The sequence below is a fragment of the Ambystoma mexicanum genome, chromosome 14 (assembly GCF_040938575.1).
Source record: "Ambystoma mexicanum isolate Mex_15411 chromosome 14, UKY_AmexF1_1, whole genome shotgun sequence".
Taxonomy (NCBI): domain Eukaryota; kingdom Metazoa; phylum Chordata; class Amphibia; order Caudata; family Ambystomatidae; genus Ambystoma; species Ambystoma mexicanum.
In genome coordinates, this window is record NC_090940.1 from 167,641,704 (window position 1) to 167,660,671 (window position 18,968).

At 48.4% G+C, this 18,968-nt stretch overlaps 1 protein-coding gene across 1 annotated transcript in view; it reads right to left on the reverse strand.

The window, feature by feature from the left end:
* Window positions 1–5,815, reverse strand: part of PLA2G4F (phospholipase A2 group IVF) — a 403,704-nt gene extending 397,889 nt beyond the window's left edge. The window contains exon 1 of the mRNA XM_069638816.1: window positions 5,613–5,815. Within this exon, the coding sequence (XP_069494917.1) occupies window positions 5,613–5,759 (147 nt within the window). The 5' untranslated portion in view covers window positions 5,760–5,815. The remainder of the gene's footprint in view (window positions 1–5,612) is intronic.
* Between the last annotated feature and the right edge of the window lie 13,153 nt (window positions 5,816–18,968).

An 18,968-nucleotide genomic window follows, 5' to 3' on the forward strand; every position in this document is an offset into this window, starting at 1 on the left:
GGGCTCAGAAGTGAGCTCTGCTGCCTCCCGTCATTCAGCTGAAAACGTGGACACGCTGACTGACAAGAGAGGACTCCTCTCCTGTCAGTCAGTGTGTTCACGTTGCTCAGCGTGACCACACTGACTGACAGGAGAGGAGTTCTCTCTTGTCAGTCAGTGTGTTCATGTTGTCAGTGTGACCACGCTGACTGATGGGAGAGGAGTTCTCTCTCGTCAGTCAGTGTGTTCAGGTTGCTCAGCGTGACCACACTGACTGACAGGAGAGGAATTCTCTCTGGTCAGTCAGTGTGTTCATGTTGTCAGTGTGACCACGCTGACTGATGGGAGAGGAGTTCTCTCTTGTCAGTCAGTGTGTTCATGTTGTCAGTGTGACCACACTGACTGATGGGAGAGGACTCCTCTCCTGTCAGTCAGTATGTTCATGTCAGCGTGATCATGCTGACTGACAGGAGAGGAGTTCTCTCTTGTCAGTCAGTATGTTCATGTTGTCAGTGTGACCACGCTGACTGATGGGAGAGGAGTTCTCTCTTGTCAGTCAGTGTGTTCATGTTGTCCGTGTGACCACACTGACTGATGGGAGAGGACTCCTCTCCTGTCAGTCAGTATGTTCATGTCAGCGTGATCATGCTGACTGACAGGAGAGGACTCCTCGCTTGTCAATCAGTGTGTTCACGTTGCTCAGCATGACCATGCTGACTGACAGGAGAGGAGTTCTCTCTTGTCAGTCAGTGTGTTATGTTGTCAGTGTGACCACACTGACTGATGGGAGAGGAGTTCTCTCTTGTCAGTCAGTCAGTGTGTTCACGTTGCTCAGCATGACCACGCTGACTGACAGGAGAGTTCTCCTGTCAGTCAGTGTGTTCATCTTGATTAGAGAGGACTCCTCGCTTGTCAATCAGTGTGTTCACGTTGCTCAGCGTGACCACGCTGACTGATGGGAGAGGAGTTCTCTCTTGTCAGTCAGTGTGTCCACGTTGCTCAGCGTGACCACACTGCCTGATGGGAGAGGAGTTCTCTATTGTCAGTCAGTGTGTTCACATTGCTCAGCGTGACCCCACTGACTGATGGGAGAGGAGTTCTCTCTTGTCAGGCAGCATGTCTACGTGTCGGCTGCGTGGATGCTTTTTAAGGGTGCATGGAGGTAAGGTAAGTGTTTTTTTATTTTAAATTAAGTGTGTATGTGTATTTAAATTAAATTAGTATGTATATGTGTATGTATGTATGAATGCATGCGTGCATGTTGATGTTTGTGTCAATGCTGTGTTTGGTTTTATGTATACATGCATGTATGGAGTTGTGTAACTGGTGGTTGAATGCATGGGTGAAAGTGTTTTTTGTGAGTGTGTGTTCAGCACCACCCCTAAATGTAGCCACCCTGGGGGCCACTTCATTAAGGGGTGGGCTCATGGCATCAGAGGTGCACCTAGGCTAAAATGTCAGGGGGGAAAGGGGACTAATACTTCAAATTTGGGAGAGGTGCTAACGTCAGTAGCTGTGAGGAAGGGGCAAACTTCCTTGTGTGGGGGCACCTAAAATCTTTCCACTTTTCGAATGAGACTATTCTGGTGAAGCTTCAATGTTACAAGCAGCTACCTCTTGCTTTCATTTCTGAAACATCACCCTTAAGGACTGCTGTGAGAATGAGATGTCTCATGTCACCACTTCCCTTCTAATCACTCCCCTAGCATGCAAGTGCTAACCCCACATCACGATTTCAATTACCTAAAAGTGTATGGATATGAATGCAGGTGCTAACAGTGAAATGACTTCTCATGGCCATGCTTATCCCTATGGCATTCTCACCCAGTCCCTGTCCTCCCCACCCAAAACAACTCCTCACTGGAACTCTTTGGGCTAGCTTTAAACATGGCTAGCCATCAAACTTTGCCCTCAATGTGCCTGCAAGTGTTTCCTCAAAGGAGTCTTCTAAGAGTTCATGACTTCATTGGAGTTGTAAACACGTAACTGGTGTAATAAAAATGTCTTAATCAGGTCTGCCTTTGGCCACTCAATTTAAAAACACCCTGCATGTCTTTCGCTGAAATTCTTTTAAAAATAAGCATTGGCAAAGCCAACAGTTTTGGCTTATGTATAAGTATTAGGCATTTACGAGGCACTGCTATTAGCTGCTCAGGTACTCAAACCATTTTGCACTGGCACTATCAATGGCCAGCTAATACCAATACAGAAGTGCCTTTGCCATGCCTACACAAATGCCCAAACTGTTAGCATTGCCAGTGCTCTTTTTGCTTTACCCTTGATGCACAGGACTATGCATCAAGGTTAAAGCAAACATACTACTTGGCTAAATTGGCCCACTTTGAATGTAGGCCAATCTAGCCAGTAATAACACTTATGGTACACAGTCAGCCTGGATATACTTTCTGTGGCATGGCATTTTTACTGGTTGGGAATCCGTACATGGTAATAATGGCAAATATTGATGCAGCCTGCTTCAACATAATTAGAACAACCAGCATGAATATATGTTTATACTAGCATATCCCGTGTGGAAAGGCGGCATGAAATGTATTGGAAAATGTTCCTATGCACAGTTTGTGATTTGCAACTATTGGGAATTTCCATGTGCTTCCATACAAAACCAATTGCAAACTGTGTGGATTTCTACCCAATTTTGCAAAGAAAGTGCTATAAAATGCATACTTTTAACCCAATGTTTCAAACATTTTCTTGGGAGTGAGAACCCCCCCCCAAGCCACCCTTTGGTTTGGGCTCCCTCACTGTGCTCTGTTGATCCTGACTAATTGGAACAAACATTTAAGCCTCTTAAGTTCAGAAATGTACCAGCCTCCACTGTACATCATTTGTCACTGTGTATGATGTGTGTTTTAATGCGCAAACAGGGGCAGGGTGCTCCTTAATTATATGATCTGGCATTTATAACGTGCCTGTACGCAAGTGTTTCTAGGCGCGACAAGGCAAGGAGGGAGAAACAAAAGAGTAGGACAAAACACAGATCTTACTAGGCCTTGTGTCATTCAGATCGTACAAGAGCAGGGAATGGGGAGGGTAGAAGTGCCGAGGGTGGGGTAGGATGCAGAAGTGCAGGAACAAAGTAGAAACAAGAGTGCAGCCAACTGGTGGCAAGTGTGAGTACTCATAAGTGTAGCCAACGGGTGGACAATACGAGCAAGAGCGGGGACTGTAGGGTTACAGATACAGACCACAAGTGCAGGGGAGCCAAGAGGCAGTGCGGGATTGCAATAGGACGTACAGGCAGGGACCTGGGCCCGAATTCAGAGCTTGACCAGGTGACCAGTGCATGGATCAGGCAGGTGATCAGCAAGGGAGAGGAAGAAAGAAGGCAGAAGCAAATAAACAGGTCTTGAGGTGCTTCCGGAACCAGAGATGGTGCTCCTCGTTTTTAGCGAGGCAGGGAGGCTGTTTCCAGAGGGAGGCCCCAGCCGAAGAAAGAGATCTGCCCTCAACTCTTTGCTTGGAAAAGTGATTGACCCTCAGAGAATTGGAGGTGGCGCAGTAGAGAGCTCATGCCATCTTATATATATTTATTCATATGATAAAAAAGTTAGTCTGGCATGAACCTTTCTTCAGTAGAGAAAGTAGTAATAAACCATATTTGGGATCCTGCACACAAACTGAAGGGTAGATTTCTCAAGTCTCCTGTGTGCGGATATGCCGCCGCTGGCCGAGTGCAAAAAACTGTAAGGGGGCCTCACCAAATGTTTTGCCCCGGGCCTCACCACATCTTCTGACAGCCCTGCTGAGAAACCGCCTGCCCCTGCAGGTCTTTGCGGACTGGGAGAGCGCCGTTTGTTGGGGGGAAGTTGAGCCCCAATTGCTACCGCCAGACACCCCCGCCGTTTAGGCTCCCAGGAGGCGCTGTCTAGAATGGGCGAAGCCCCTTCCGGTTTAGCAATGGCTCATTCGGAGTCTTAGTCTTATCCTAGGTTGCCACAACCCGCCTGTCCATCCTGCGACAACGACGTCCAGGCTCTGCCATAGCTGTAGGGTGGGAGGGTGGGAAACGAAGTCCTCCTCTCTTGGCGGGCGCCCGGCTGCTGGAAGAGCTGCAAGTGCTCCCAAGCCGGGCGCCCGCTGTACTTATGCGCCAAGCCCCGCCCTCTTCCTTTGTTGCCCTTCGCGGGCTTTCCGGGGCTCTTGGCGCCCTTTCCTCTGCTCTTTCGCCCTCCTCTCTCCTCGCCTGATGGGGGGGGAGGGGCAAGAGCGCGAAAAGGAGGAAGGCCCCTGCCCCGGTTATCGGGGTGCCTCCTCCACTCGCTGCGCTCCCCTTCGTCACCTTCATTGTGAGTGGCTGTGGTAGGCGCTGCGCGCATGAATCAGGTTCAATGCCTCCCCTAGCCGCCAATGGGGATGGAGGGGATCGCCTACCCACAAACTTGAATCACCCACCCAAAAAGGATGTCTCATTACATGCCATGCATTAAGGTGAACTTGACATTGTATGAGGAAATCAGCCTTGATGAAGACCATGGGTCAAAACACGTGTCGGCTGTTAGCGGAAGGAAAATACATTTTACTTGTTAACATACTTAATTTGTACCAAATTACTGCCAGGCTGCTGGCTCTTTATGTCTTTAGTTCTGACAGAAAGAGAAAAAAAGTTATAATTTTTTGGATCAATTACAACTGCTTACCTAGACCACAACTGGTCAGTGGTTGAACATACTTTAATGGAAGGTTGGTTGGTTGTAATTTCATGACAACTCATCGATATATTATCTGGTGAGCGCAGGCAACTAGTTTTTGTTTTTAGTTGTGTACATAATTTAGGTTAAGGGTAGGACTTATACTAACTACCAAAGCAGCACACCACAACCTATCACCCGTGTCCAAAGCACACTTTTAAGCGGTTTACCTAACAGTATATAGTAGTCAACCTGCTGTTTCTGGGCAGTGGGCCGTAATCACCCTGCTGTCTGTGGGCAATGTGTACATGATTCGTTCTGCTATCTGTGGCCACTGCGAGCACAAAGCCCCATGCACTGCAGCCTATGGGGAGTGTGTGCATGAGATCCCGGCTGCCTATGGACAGTGTGTGCATGAAACCCCCTGCCGCCTATGGGGAGTGTGCATTAATCATCCTGTTGTGTATGGGCACCGTATGCTGAATTGCATGCTGTCTGTGGGCAAAAACCCTCATGAACCACCAAGCTGGCTTTGGGCAGTCAGTGTGTGCATGACTCACCCAGCTGGGCAGTATGTACACGAATCGCCCGGCTGTCTGCGGGCGGTGTGGATTAATCAGCTTTCTGTTTGTGCATGAATCGCTGCGTTGTCTTGTGCAGGGTGTGCATGAATCGTGTCTGCGGGCAAAGTACATTAATCATCCTGCTGTCAGTAGGCAGTGTGCGCACAAATCCCCGTGCGGTCTGTGAACAGTGCGTGCACGAATCGCCCTGCTGTCTGTGGGTTGTGCGCTCACGAATCGCGCCACTGCACTCTGTGACCGAGGGCAGTACCGGAGGAATGTCTTCCTGCGGTGGTGTCTGTCACAGTCTGTGTATATGAATAACCATGCCACAGAATGCAGGCACAGGCTAGTTAGAGGCTGTGCTAGGACCCGCATGAATGAATCTTCCAGCAGCAGCAGCACCAGCAGGCAGAGTTACCTTCCAGGTGAGCAGCCTCTGGTGCCTCTGCTGATGTCTCGGCCCCGACTCCCTGGCCTTCTTCTCCTGCAGCAGCACGGCTGCAGCCAGCACCGGTAACCCGGGGGTGCAGACCCTGCCCAGCAGGCCTGCCGCACCGCGGAACATTGTGGAGCTCCCACTGCCTCCTTCCTCCAGGTGAGCCGGTGTGACAGGCAGGCGCTGCTGCACCCAGACCTGCCCTGCTGCAGAGGGGTGTGTCCTCACTGGGGCGCCACGGAGCACGGCCCGGGAACAGGTCTAGTCAGCTCTTGGGGCTGTCAGGCTGGAATTAAAAGCAACACACCAGAAAGTGAAAACAAAGTGAGCCGCAGGAAGGGTCATGGGGTCACGCAAATGCAATGCAACGGCGTCCTGTCACAAACGGAGCCATGGCCTCAGAAATATTACGTATACGTTTCATCATAGCTCACCATTTAAACTTTAAATCACGTTAGAGTTCTCCGGGCAGGCATCACGTTAGTTCGCGTGGCACTCTGATGCGGGTTCTGTCATGTTTCTGAACTTGTAAAATAAGCAAATATCATGTAAAGGGGTCAACAAAAAAAATAAAAAGTGGGGGACTCCGTCCAACCGCGTGTACTCTCGTTGACTTCTGCATATTTAGAAACAGAATCGTGTGATTGGTTGGCTCTCCCTGCCTGTGTAAGGCAGGCATCGCTTCCGATTGCTAGTGTAAGTCACTCACATAACTGTCTCACTCACATAACTGTCAACTCTCATTCATAAGGCGCCATTGCTGGTGCTACTGCTACCCGCCTTGGATTCTATGGCAAGACAGGAGGCTCCTATTAAGCATTACATTCTTTACTCTGACATCACAGCAGCAAAGAAGAAAAAACTTTTGTAATAAAAACTTTTCTGAAATATGAACTCATAACAGTTCCAACAGTGCAATGTAAAACATCCCAACAAAAAATGGAGGACAGGTCAGGCCCTGGGCTAAGAGCCAATCCCATAAAGGTCCATTCCTCTAACATGAACTCCCCTTTCTTTGCTGCTGATGCCACAGCTAAGTCACACCTTCTAGTTGTTGCCTTAGTGATTGATATATGGAGTTTAGTGTGTTACTTTGTGTCATAATAATATGGGTTTGGCACTGTAGCTGGACTGTAACTGTGAATTCTGTCATTCGCTTCATTTGAATATTTTCATTAGCGTTCGCTTTGTGCAGCGTTCGCTTTAGAACGTGGCACTCCCTGAGACCGTGTTACATTGTTGTGGCGTTCCTTTTACATCTCTCTTCCCCTCACCCTCAAATGTAATCATTATTTAATACTGTACCAATCTGTCTAGGCACAGAGCCCCTTCATCTGTATAGACCTATAGATGGTCACTCAAATTTAGCAGGGTTCCCTCCTCCAAACTGCATTTTATGATATTTAGATTGCATTGATAGGCCTCTCTCCCAACATACAGGTCTCTCAAATTTAGCAAGGGTTCTGTCTACCAACTGCATTGTATGATATTTAGATTGCATTGATAGGCCCCTCTCCCACTATACATGTCTCTCCAGTTTACCTGGGGTTCTGCCCCCAAATTGCATTGTATAATGATTGGATTGATAGGCCTCTCCCCCACTATACAGGCCCCTCAAATTTAGCAGGGGTTCTGTCTCCAAATTGCATTGTATGATATTTAGATTGCATAGCAAGTGCCACACTTAGAATTATGAACATTAGCCTGCACCGCATCTAAACAGGATTGTGAATGCTAACATATGCCACATATAGATGGAATTGTTAAGGTTAGCAAGTGCCACACTTAGAATCGTGAAAATTAGCTTGCACCCCATCTAGACAGGATTATGAATGCTAACATATGCCACATATAGATGGAATTGTTAAGGTTAGCAAGTGCCACACTTAGAATCGTGAACATTAGCCTGCGCCGCATCTAGACAGGATTGTGAATGTTAGCATGTGCCACATATAGATGGAATTATGGAATTGTGAAGGTTAGCAAGTGCCACACTTAGATAGAACTGTGAACATCACGCTGCGTTGCATCTAGACAGGATCGTGAATGTTAGCATATCCCACACTTAAATGGAACTGTGAACACTGGCCTGCGCCACATCTAGTCATAACTGTGAATGTTAGCATGTTAAATATAATATAAACCACTAACCAAAAATGCTTAACATCTCTGCATACTTATCTCATTAAAAAAACTCACACAATCATCTTTCGCACAACAACCCGCACGCACTTCACAACACTGCAACAACACATAAGCCGCACCAACAGCACATGAGGACTGACATCGATCCAATACTCGGTTCAACACCCGGTGTATACCGAGTTGAAGCTGCCAACAGAACACCACTCCTCTCACTATCCTACTCCCTCTTCACCTCACTAACCCATCCCACCTTCTCGTTTGCAGATCCGCCAGAGCACCTGGGGATAAACTCCGTTGGTGACGGTGCGCGGTACAAATACCTTTAACATTTAACATTTAACATAACAGTTCCAACAGTGCAATGTAAAACATCCCAACCCAAAATGGAGGACAGGTCAGGCCCTAAGTGTAACCAATGGGCTAAGAGCCAATCCCATAAAGGTCCATTCCTCTAAAACCAACTCCTCTTTCTTTGCTGCTGACGCCACAGCTAAGTCACACCTTCTAGTTGTTGCCTTAGTGATTGATATATGGAGTTTATTTTGTTACTTTGTGTCATATTAATATGGGTTTGGCACTGTAGCTGGACTGTAACTGTGAATTCTGTCATTCGCTTCATTTGAATATTTTCATTAGCGTTCGCTTTGTGCAGCGTTCGCTTTAGAACACGGCACTCCCTGAGACCTTGTTACATTGTTGTGGCGTTCCTTTTGGAACATGCCAGTCTCAGTGCTTTTTCTTTATTTGCTCACACGGCGCGACCGCCGTGTTTTCTTTTCCCCTTAGGCTGCTCTAACACGCGTCGCCTGCCTCACATTAAACAGGCGGCGGCGCGTGTATTTGTCTTTCTCCTTCAGGAGAAGTCTGCTTGTAGTTGCGCGGTACGCGACCCTGTGAGGGCCGACGTACCGTTCCTTTCCCCAGTGTTTGCTTTCCTTAGTGACGCGCACAGCCCATTAAAGAAGCTTAGCTTCTTACCGACGTGCGTCACTTTTATTGGTTTAAAGCATTTTTCTTTGATTAGTTTCACACGCATAGCGTGTCTTTCACTCCCAGTACGCTGCTCGCGTACAAAGCCAGTTGTTATACAGACAAAGCCTGTTTTTTCTGATGTGAAGTTGCCACCAGTTCTGTCACCCTGCTAGGATGTGTATATTAAATAGCCTGCTCGGCTGCTTTTACTTAAGTGCACTTATTAAATAGCCTGCTCGGCTGCATTTTGGTTGGTGTGTGAGTTGAAGGCTCTGTGTTTTGACACGCTAATTTTCATTGTTTGCTTTTAGTGATAATATATATAATTTCTAGTGCTGTAATGGAAAAGAATATGGTCCCAGCTTCTGTAGATGCCAGCACTCAGGTGCGTCCTTACAAGAAAAGTGATAGGTTGAGGGAGGGTGTAGGAGACCAGTCTTTTCAGCAGCCATCAGTGGCACCGACAATCCAGTCTTCAATGGATACTGCCTTATCTGGTCTCAATAATACCCTTGCTTCAGCTTTTGATAGGTTGATTAATCGCATTGTGGATTTTCACCCTTCCCAGGAAGCGGGGCCCTCTGTCAAAGCCCAGTCCCCTAAAAAATGTACCAGTAAAACTAAGCATATTCAAGGACAACTCAGTCCTTCCCCTGTCCCGTCCCCTGATTCTTCCCCTAGGAGAGGTCAGAAGCGCAGGTGGGACGAGTTCCAGCAACCCCTCTCCTTGACTCCTATGCCAGCCCCCTCGCAACTTCCTGCTGCTGCACCCCCTATTCCTATTTCCACTTTTGATAGTTCTGAGGATTCAGATTCGCCCCCTAAAAGACGTAAAAGGAAGGTGGCTCCTGTCCCTACACAAAAAGGTCCAGTCCTTGATGTCAGTGGTGTACCATTTTTTGACCCTGCCCTCATCTTACACCCTAGGTCGGCAGAGTGGCATACTTCAGAGGAAGTTTCTTCATTTTTTTCTTCATTTTTAGAATTTTGGATCAGGCCTCCACTACCTAAGGCAGACAGGAATAAATTGAGGTCTGAACGCCCTAGGCCGGTCCTTCCTGACAAGGTGGCTTTTACACCTAAAATAGATCAGTCTATGGCTGTGTTTCTTTCTCAAAAGGGGAAAGACCCCAAAAAAGCGGTGGACAAGGCTTGGCGTAACTGCCAAGATAAGCTGTTGGATGTCTTGGGTCCAGTGACGCAAATTTTTGAGCTGGCTGAAGAGGCGGCGTCCTCTAATACCCCGGTGGACGTGAGCGTCTTGAGGGGGTGGATCCAAAGGACAGTTTGCCTGCTCGGCAATGCAAATGCATCTATCTCCAAGGAGAGGCTCAAGTCTTTGCTTATGAGGCTAGATCCTAAATTGGCGGAGATATCGGAAATAGAAGGTGTCTTTCGGCCCAAGGAAATTTGTTTGGAGATAGATTTTTGAAAGACCTTTCCGCTTATGTGCATACATTCACAGCTCTGGATAAGGCTCAAGCCAACATTAAAAAAGTTTTTGCGCCTAAGGTTTTCCCCAAGAGTGGGCGAGGTAGAGCCCGCTCTTCCGGCCGTTTCTCCCAGGGCCCTTCCTGTCCCTGTCAGTACGCGTCCAGAGGCGCACATAATTCCTCCTCTGCTCGGGGAGCGAATACCCAATTTTTCCCTCAGCAAAATGCGAGTTGGAGAGGACGTGGAGGAAGAGGTGCCGGGAGGTTAAGAGGAGCGTCAGGTACTTTCTCAGGTGTTAAAAGTTTTTTCCCACAAAGATCTAGGGAGCAGACTGGCCAGGTTCCTCCCACAGTGGGAGTCCCTCACATCGGATCCTTGGGTATTGCAGACAGTCCAAGGGTATCGCATAGAGTTTTATTCCCCTCCTTGCCAGTTCTCCGCTCCTCACCCAGTGGTATTGGATGAGGTCAAGCAGTCTCTAATAGATGTGGAGGTCAAGGACCTCATTTCCAAGGGAGCGGTAGTCCCGGCCTCTTACAGGGCCTCTCAATTTCTGAGTACCATTTTCCTAGTTCCAAAACCAGATCGGGGGTTTCGCCCAGTCATAAACCTGAAAGCCCTCATTTCATTTGTAGTATACCATCACTTCAAGATGGAGGGAATCCATCTTCTCAGGGACACCCTTCTTCCAGCAGACTGGATGGTCAAGTTGGATCTCAAGGATGCATACCTAGTAGTTCCTGTGTTCCCTCCTCACCAATAGTTCCTTCAGGTTCAGTGGGGGAGTCGGGTCTGGCAGTTTGCCTCCCACCCATTTGGCCTGTCGTCAGCCCCATGGTGCTTCACCAAATTAATGAAGCCTGTGATGGCTCTTCTCAGGTCCAAGAGGATTCGGATCATCGTATATCTCGATGACATGCTCCTGTTAGCCCAGAGTCCTGAGAATCTGTACTCTCATCTGGAGTTTACGGTGACCCTTCTTCAGAGCTTAGGTTTTGTGTTAAATGTCAAGAAGTCCATATTGAAGCCTACGCAATCTATCCAGTTTCTGGGCTTCAATATAAATTCAAAGCTTTGCATCCTTCTTCTCCCAGACAGCAGGCTGTCCAAGATAAGGAAGGAGATTCGCCATATCCGCAGGAAGGACAGGATCTCTCTAGTTGGCCAGGGTAGTGGGGATGTTGTCAGAATCCATTCAGGCTGTCTTTCCGGCCCCCCTACACTACAGAGCATTACAGCATCTGAAGGCAAGACATCTGCGCAGATGTCTGTTTTACTCTCAGGTAGTGGTGTTGTCCCCAGAAGCCAGGTTGGAGCTCCTTTTGTGGCTCAGGCACATGGACGCCTGGAATAGGAGAACAATTTTTGGTCCCTCTCTGGATGTTGTTCTAGAGTCCGATGCCAGCAGAGCGGGCTGGGGAGCCAGGCTGGGCCAGGTTTCCACAGGGGGGAAATGGTCCTAATTGGAGAAAGAGCCCCACATCAACTGTCTGGAGTTGTTGGCGGGTTCCTTTGCAGTCCGAAGCCTTCTCAAGGATCAGGGGAATTGTTGTGTCCTCCTCCGCCTGGACAATGTCTCGGCGGTGAGGTATGTCAATCATTTGGGAGGTACCAGATCCAAGGTCCTAGCGGATCTGGCAAGGGATTTTTGGCATTTTTGCCTGGACCGGAATATTGTGTTAAAGGTGGAATACCTTCCGGGGATCAGCAACCAGGTTGCGGATTGGAACTCCAGGCATCTGCAGGACAGAAGCGACTGGATATTAGACAGGGATCTCTTTACCAAGATAGAATCTCTATGGGGTCCGTTTGCAGTAGATCTGTTTGCCTCAAGGCTAAACTGTTAGGTTCCCAGGTTCTACAGTTGGAGACCGGATCCTGGCGCTCTAGCTACCGATGCGTTCTTCCAAGATTGGTCCGGTCAGAGGGTGTATGCCTTCCCTCCTTTTGCAATGATAGTCAGGGTATTGGTTCAGGTTCGCAGGCAGGAAGCCACAGTAGTGACGTTAACCCCCTTTTGGCCTTCTCAAATTTATCCCAGTTGCTGATAGGTCTGAGGGGGTCCCTAAGGGGGTCCCTCACAAGCTGGTCCTTCAGGGGCACCTCTCCCTTATGGCTTGGAAGATTTCAACTCTTCCTGGTGCTTCCAAGGACTTTCGCAGGACTCTGTGTCAGTCATCAGGGACTCCTGGGCCCCCTCTACTAAGCTGGGATACTCTTCAGCATGGAACCGCTGCGTTAGCTGGCATGTGGTTAGGCACCTCGATCCCGTTTCTGCCCCTCCTGTAGAGGTGGTTAATTTTCTGGTGGATTTGTTTAAGGAAGGCAAAGCCTATAGAACTATTGATGGTTTCCAGTCTGCTATTTCAGCGGGGCACCTTTTGGTTAAAGGGGAAACCTGTAGGTAGGCATTTTTTGGTGCGTAGAGCCCTTAAATATATTCGTATTAAGGTTCCTCCGAAACCGAAGTATTCGGTTCTTTGGGATGTTAATATGGGTCTAGATCTCTTCCGATCCTGGCCGCCTAATGAGGGTCTGTCCTTACAACAGTTATTTTCCTAACTGGCGATGTTGTTGTGTCTGGTGTCTATTTAGAGAGTATCTGATATCAGAGCATTAGATGTGGACAATAGATGTTTACCCCTCAAGGGGTTATCTTCTTTATTTCACGAAGGACTAAATGTGTGACTTCCTCAATATCCTTTCCAGCCTTTCAAGAAGACAGTATATTGTGTTTTATCGCATGTTTGAAATTGTTTTGAGTTGAAAACTGAAAGTCTGAGGCCTCAGAATACCTCTCAGCTGCTGATTTCCTACAGGAAGCACCATAAACCAGTATCCCCTTCCACTTTATCCAGGTGTATTAGGTGGGTTATGCGGGAGGCGGGAGTTGACACTTCCTACTTTGGTCCCCATTCGGTTAGGGGCGCTATAGCCTCTAAAGCCGCTTTCCTGGGCGGCAGTCTGGAGCAGATTCTTAAACCAGCTGATTGGTCAAGGGAGTCAACTTTCAAAACGTTTTATCATAAACGCATTGTTCATGTTGCTGTTGATGTACTGCAAGGGCTTTGAACTTGCATAATAGGAGCCTCCTGTCTTGCCATAGAATACCCAATCCCCCACACTAGCGTGAGAAGGGGGTTTAGATTCTATTAAAGACAAGGAGGCGAATATTATCCCTCCCGCCCACCCTTACTGGTTTTTGATTATCTTTCGGCTTTCGGGTGAGAGGTCCTGGTTCAAAGGAGATCGGTTTCAGTTCAGTTTGCGGGAGAGTTCAAGTTCTGCCTGTTTTCAGTTGGATCATCACTCCTTGTGCTACGCGGATGGTTTCTGCAGTGGACGTCCGAGGAAGAACAGCGACAGAAAGAGGAGTTGGTGTTAGAGGAATTGACCTTTATCGGATTGGCCCTTAGCCCATTGGTTACACTTAGGGCATGACCTGTCCTCCATTTTGGGTTGGGATGTTTTACATTACACTGTTGGAACTGTAATGAGTTTATATTTCAGAAAAGTTTTTATTACAAAAGTTTTTTCTTCTTTGCTGCTGTGATGTCAGAGTAAAGATTGTAATGCTTAATATTCACCTCCTTGTCTTTAATAGAATCTAAACCCCCGTCTCACGCTAGTGTGGGAGATTAGGTATTAATTTCACACACCGAACAGGTTCAATGCCCCCCATAGCTGATAACGGGGGTAGGGGGGTTCACCTTCCCAGCAAACTTTAATCACCCTCCCAAAAAGGGTTTCTCTCGGACAGCCCAAAAAAATATGTGACCACCGTAGTAGCCACATTAAAGATTCATCACGCTGAAAGTTATGCACTAATTTCATCACACCCGTATCCCCATATCTGGTCAAAATGTTCCGTTTGTGCAACCGTACAGTTGTGGGTTCAAGTCGGCAGAGCTGATTCTGCCTTTCAACTTCCAAATTGGGAAATAACAACGCCCGTCATTATTTGCGCTATGAAATATCAAACACAAAGGAAGCAAGAGCGTTTTAAAAAAACATTATTTGTCGTAGGGCAACGCATTTGTTTTGGAAGCAAGAAAACACAGTGCGACAAATGTCGAATCCCTGTCCCACGCTTAGAAGCCAATCTCTGGTATTAAGCGTATTATCAAAGAACAATTATTAGTGCTGCCAAGAGGTGGCAGAAGCAGGTTTGGTACTGTGATTATCAAATGTTGTGATAGCTTGCGTGGTTTCGAGACCACGTGATGTGGCTTAATAAAAGGTTGCTGGAAAGCTAGCAAAGGCACTCTGCGCTCCGACACCCATACTGAGTGTGTGTGTCCCGTTATTTCGCCTGCCGCGGCACATCCAGACTCATTGCGCCCCGTCAATCAGGAGGTGTCACACTGGCGACGAAGGCGGTGATGGAGCTCACCTGCTGCTACCGCTCACCCGACCCAGCGCAATGCTGCGTTGGCCCACTAACATGCCCCAGGCACTCACAGGCCAGCAGAATCAACCGCAGAGTCATGCCCACCCAACCTCCCCCACGGTGCCAGACGTCTGGAAGATAGCCGTGAGTAAAGATAGAGCACTGTGCTCCTCCCAGGGCCCATTCCCTCCAACTAATGCTGGCACCACGTTAGCAAGCAGACTGCTGCTGACCGCGGGCCACCAGAGAGAAGCACAAGAAGTCCACGACTAGCCTCCCAGGCCCATTCTACAGGCCTGCATGTATGCTATTCACCCGGCAGAGCTACCAAGGGCACCACACTGCCCAACTCCAGTACAATGCAACACAACACCGCCAAGACCGGCACATTCCACAGGGAGCCAGCCCTGACTGCCTGGAACACGCACCCTGACAGGCACACGTGCTACCCTGTGCACCCAGCACCACCTACACCTGCATAGAGCCACACACAATGGCAGAAGACCAAGCTGCAACACCAGCCATGCCACAGAACCACAACCCGGACACCAGCACATGGTTAGATACCACGCAGGGCACGTTCATGAAGCCATTCAGGCCTTATGGCCCCCGGGCGGCGCTCCCCTGGGAGTTATTGGCCCAACAATTAGAACTGAGCCTAAAATCACGCAAGATCACGGACGATGAAGAAAAATGGACGTTCCTCATGCTCAAACTTGACACCATGGCATTGACACTCTTCAACGCGTTTCCAAACCCCGGCAATGAGGACGACTATGAGACTGCTTAGACTGTCCTTACAAGAACATTTTTAAGCCCCAACTAAGCCCAGATTTTGAACGCTTCAAAATGAGCCAGGCAAGGCAACGTCCACAAGAAAGTGTTGACGACTTCCATGGTCGGCTACGGGAAATGGCGATCGGGTGAGACTTCCCCGACAACGAGTTCGCAGACAGCAAGTCATACATGGCCTCTCCTCTGAGAAGCTTTGTAGAACCATTCTGTTTGAGACGAATCTCCCACTAGACACAATCCTCACCATGGGACATCAACGTGAAAGGACAGATGAGCACGTGGCAGAAATGGAACAGATGATCAGCTGCCTACCACTCGACACAGAAACACAGCACAACAGCGTGACCACTATCAATGCAATGCGACAGAACCAACCCCAACAGGGGCAAGCAGCGAGCAAGATTTCCTATGGTGGGGCGGGCAACAACACAAAGGGATGCCATGCCCGGCATACAGCCCCATGTGTGGAAAAATCAACTACTATGTGTCAGTATGCCTCAACTCCCAAAGAGCCAAGGAACACTCGCCTCGAGGAAAAGCCCAGAAATGGAAAACTGATCCAAGATCATGGAACGCGCAATCCTTCCATTCAGGGCAACCAGACCACCGCCCACAGAGGCAGCCCAACCGGACCCGAGATACACAAAGAGGGCGGGCCCGAGCAGTCGAAGGAGATGGCGCTGACAGCAGAAGCGACGACAACCAGTCGGGCATAGAACAGTCACCAGACGGCGCGAGCCGCTCCCACAAATCAAGACGGGAAAAAGCTCACATGATCTCGGCAGTTAAGGCAGAAAACCGCAAACAACCCTACAACAGTAAATCGCATCGTAGCTGCATGATAACAGAGACATCCTAGTGAAGATGATGATTGATACTGGCGCCACAGTGAATGTAAAGCCGACCACAAAGTTTGAGAAGCTGAACCCCAGACCAACACTGCAGCGTAAGCCCGTAGAGCTTATGCATATGAGTGCAAAAAAACCCTGGCAGTTGTAGGGTACTTCAAAACCACCCTCACGTACAGCAGGAAGAGCTGCAAGACACTGGAATTGAGACACTACTCAGCTGCCCAACCGGCGAAAGACTAGAACTGATACTTTTCACATTGGCAATCCACTCCATAGAAGTGGCCCACCTGCTGGCCAAACACAAGAAGCTGTCCCAAGGCATCGGATGCCTGAAGGGGAGAACGGTAAAACTTCACATAAACCCCACAGTGGAGCCAAGGGCTGTCTGGCACTGAAGGGTTCTATTCCACATGAGAGCAGCAGTTGAGGCATGGTTGTGAAAGTAAAGCCCAAACAGCCATAAGCTGTACGGATATGCATTGATATGTGCCTGCCTAATGTTGCAATAGGGGGGGGGGGCACATTATCCCGATAGTGGATGAGCTAATCGTGGACCTAACAGGTGCTACCGTCTTCAGCAAATTAGGCTTAAGATCGGGGTACCATCAGATCCGGTTGGCGGAGGAATCAAGGTACATCACAACCTCCTCATCGCACCTTGGGCTGAGAAGATACCGCTGGCTCAATTTTGGAATTTCCTCTGCAGCTGAGGTATTCCAACATGAAATTAGGAAAATACAACAGGACCTCCCGAGAGCAATGTCAGTGATGACATTCTAGTCGATGGCAAAACGGAGGAAGAACACAACAGACGACTAGCTGCAACGCTCCAACGACTGGAAGAATCTGGGCTGACCCTCCATGAGGAAAAATGCGAATTTAAAAAAATCCACAATAATCTCCCAGTAAATTGGACAAACTGGGGGCCAATTATAAGAATTTCAATTTGGATAATTGTGTCATTGAGATCTTGAATAAGGTGGAGACTCTAGGTGTGTACCTGGATAAACACATGAACATGAAGGCCCAGGTGAACAGTCTTATTTCATCATCCTCATATCTCATTAAACTCTTCCGCCACCTACACCCTTTTATTTCTGAAAGAGATTCAGAAACCTTGGATACGGCCATTATTGGATCCTAATTGGATTATGGGTGTAGCCTTTTGGTGGGCAATCCACAGGCAGAGCTTCAACGCCTTCAGGTGATCCAGAATGGGGCGGTGAGAGTAGTGAAGGGCCTAAGTAAAAGAGATCACATTTCTGAAGCTAGAAGGAGCCTCCATTGGCTACCGATCGGGGCAAGAGTTTTGTTCAGGCTTCTTCTAATTACCCACAAATGTATCATGGGTCAAATGCCATCATACCTGAAGGAAGCCATTGTCTTGAAAGATAACGCCAGGATCTTGAGATCAGATAATACTAATCTTCTTAAAGTTCCGCATAGTAATTCTAATAAGGCAAGACAGGTGTCATTTGAAGTAGCAGCTCCAACCGCCTGGAATGCCCTGTCGCCCACGCTAGGAACGATAAACTCGACAGAACTGTTCAAGCAGCTGAAGACCCTGCTCTTTGCCTAGAGAGTTCTCGTAGTCACATATGCCTCGGCTTCTCATCACTCTTAGTCCTGTCATGTCCCCTCTGGGTCTATGTTTCCTGTGTGTAAGTCTGCGCGCATCACCCCACGGGTACCAGGTGCGCTCTACAAATGCTTTAACATAACATAACAAGTTTCATTGGATATGTATTCAATGAAAGGGGGTGTCCCCGGATCCGGGCAAAGTGGTCGACATCAAAAATGCCCAGGCCCCCACCAACGCAACGGAGTTCCTCAGCTTCCTAGGAATGGCAACATACTGCAGGCGATTCATCCTCAACCGAGCCCCCCTTGCCACTCCACTGTGAGAACTCACTAAGACACAGGTGCGTGCAGGATTGTCAGCGCACTGTACACTTTGGGGTGACATTTACACAGTGATATTTAAGGTATCTACTTTCCTCCAAAGAAACAAATTGAGCAGATTCTTCTAGCAGAGACCTTGCGCTGTCCCATTGCTTGTCTGATGGGAGTTTTTGAGAGTGTTGAGGCCACACTTATCCCGTTAAATGCAGGAAAATTGTACATTCCTATTCCCGGGTACTTGCAATCTTGTCCTAGATCCATAAAGGGTCAAGTAAAACTTCTAGTACCAGAATACATTGTAACAACAGCACTGGGTCAACTACTCATTCATGCCCCTGGGCTATCTGAGAGTCTTTTAAACTGAGTGTTGTACGTAGGCCCCACTCCCCTCTCCTCTAGGAGGCATGAATTTAGCTATCCCACTTGCTGGTGTTCCAGCAAGGTGTCCTGCCCTCACGCTGGGGCCAGCGGGAACAAGGAGGACCAGTTTCCAGCCAGAATACATTGGGTAGAATTGGACTGTAATATGATATATGATATGATGTGGCATTTATTACGCACCTTTACACAAGTGTTTTTAGGTGCGACAAGACAAGGAGGGGGAAACAAGGGAGGACAACATAACGATCTTACTAGGCCTTGTGTCAATCAGATCGTGCAACTGCGGGAAGTGGGAAGGGGAGACGTGCCAGGAGTAAGGGGAAGGGAGAAGTGCAGTTAACACAAAAGTGTAGCCAGAGAGTGGCTCATAAGTGCAGAGAGAAGGGACTGTAGGGTTGCAGATACAGACCCTTGAGTGATGTGGAGCCCCGAGGCAGCGCAAGGGCAAGTGGACATGCAGGAGCCTGG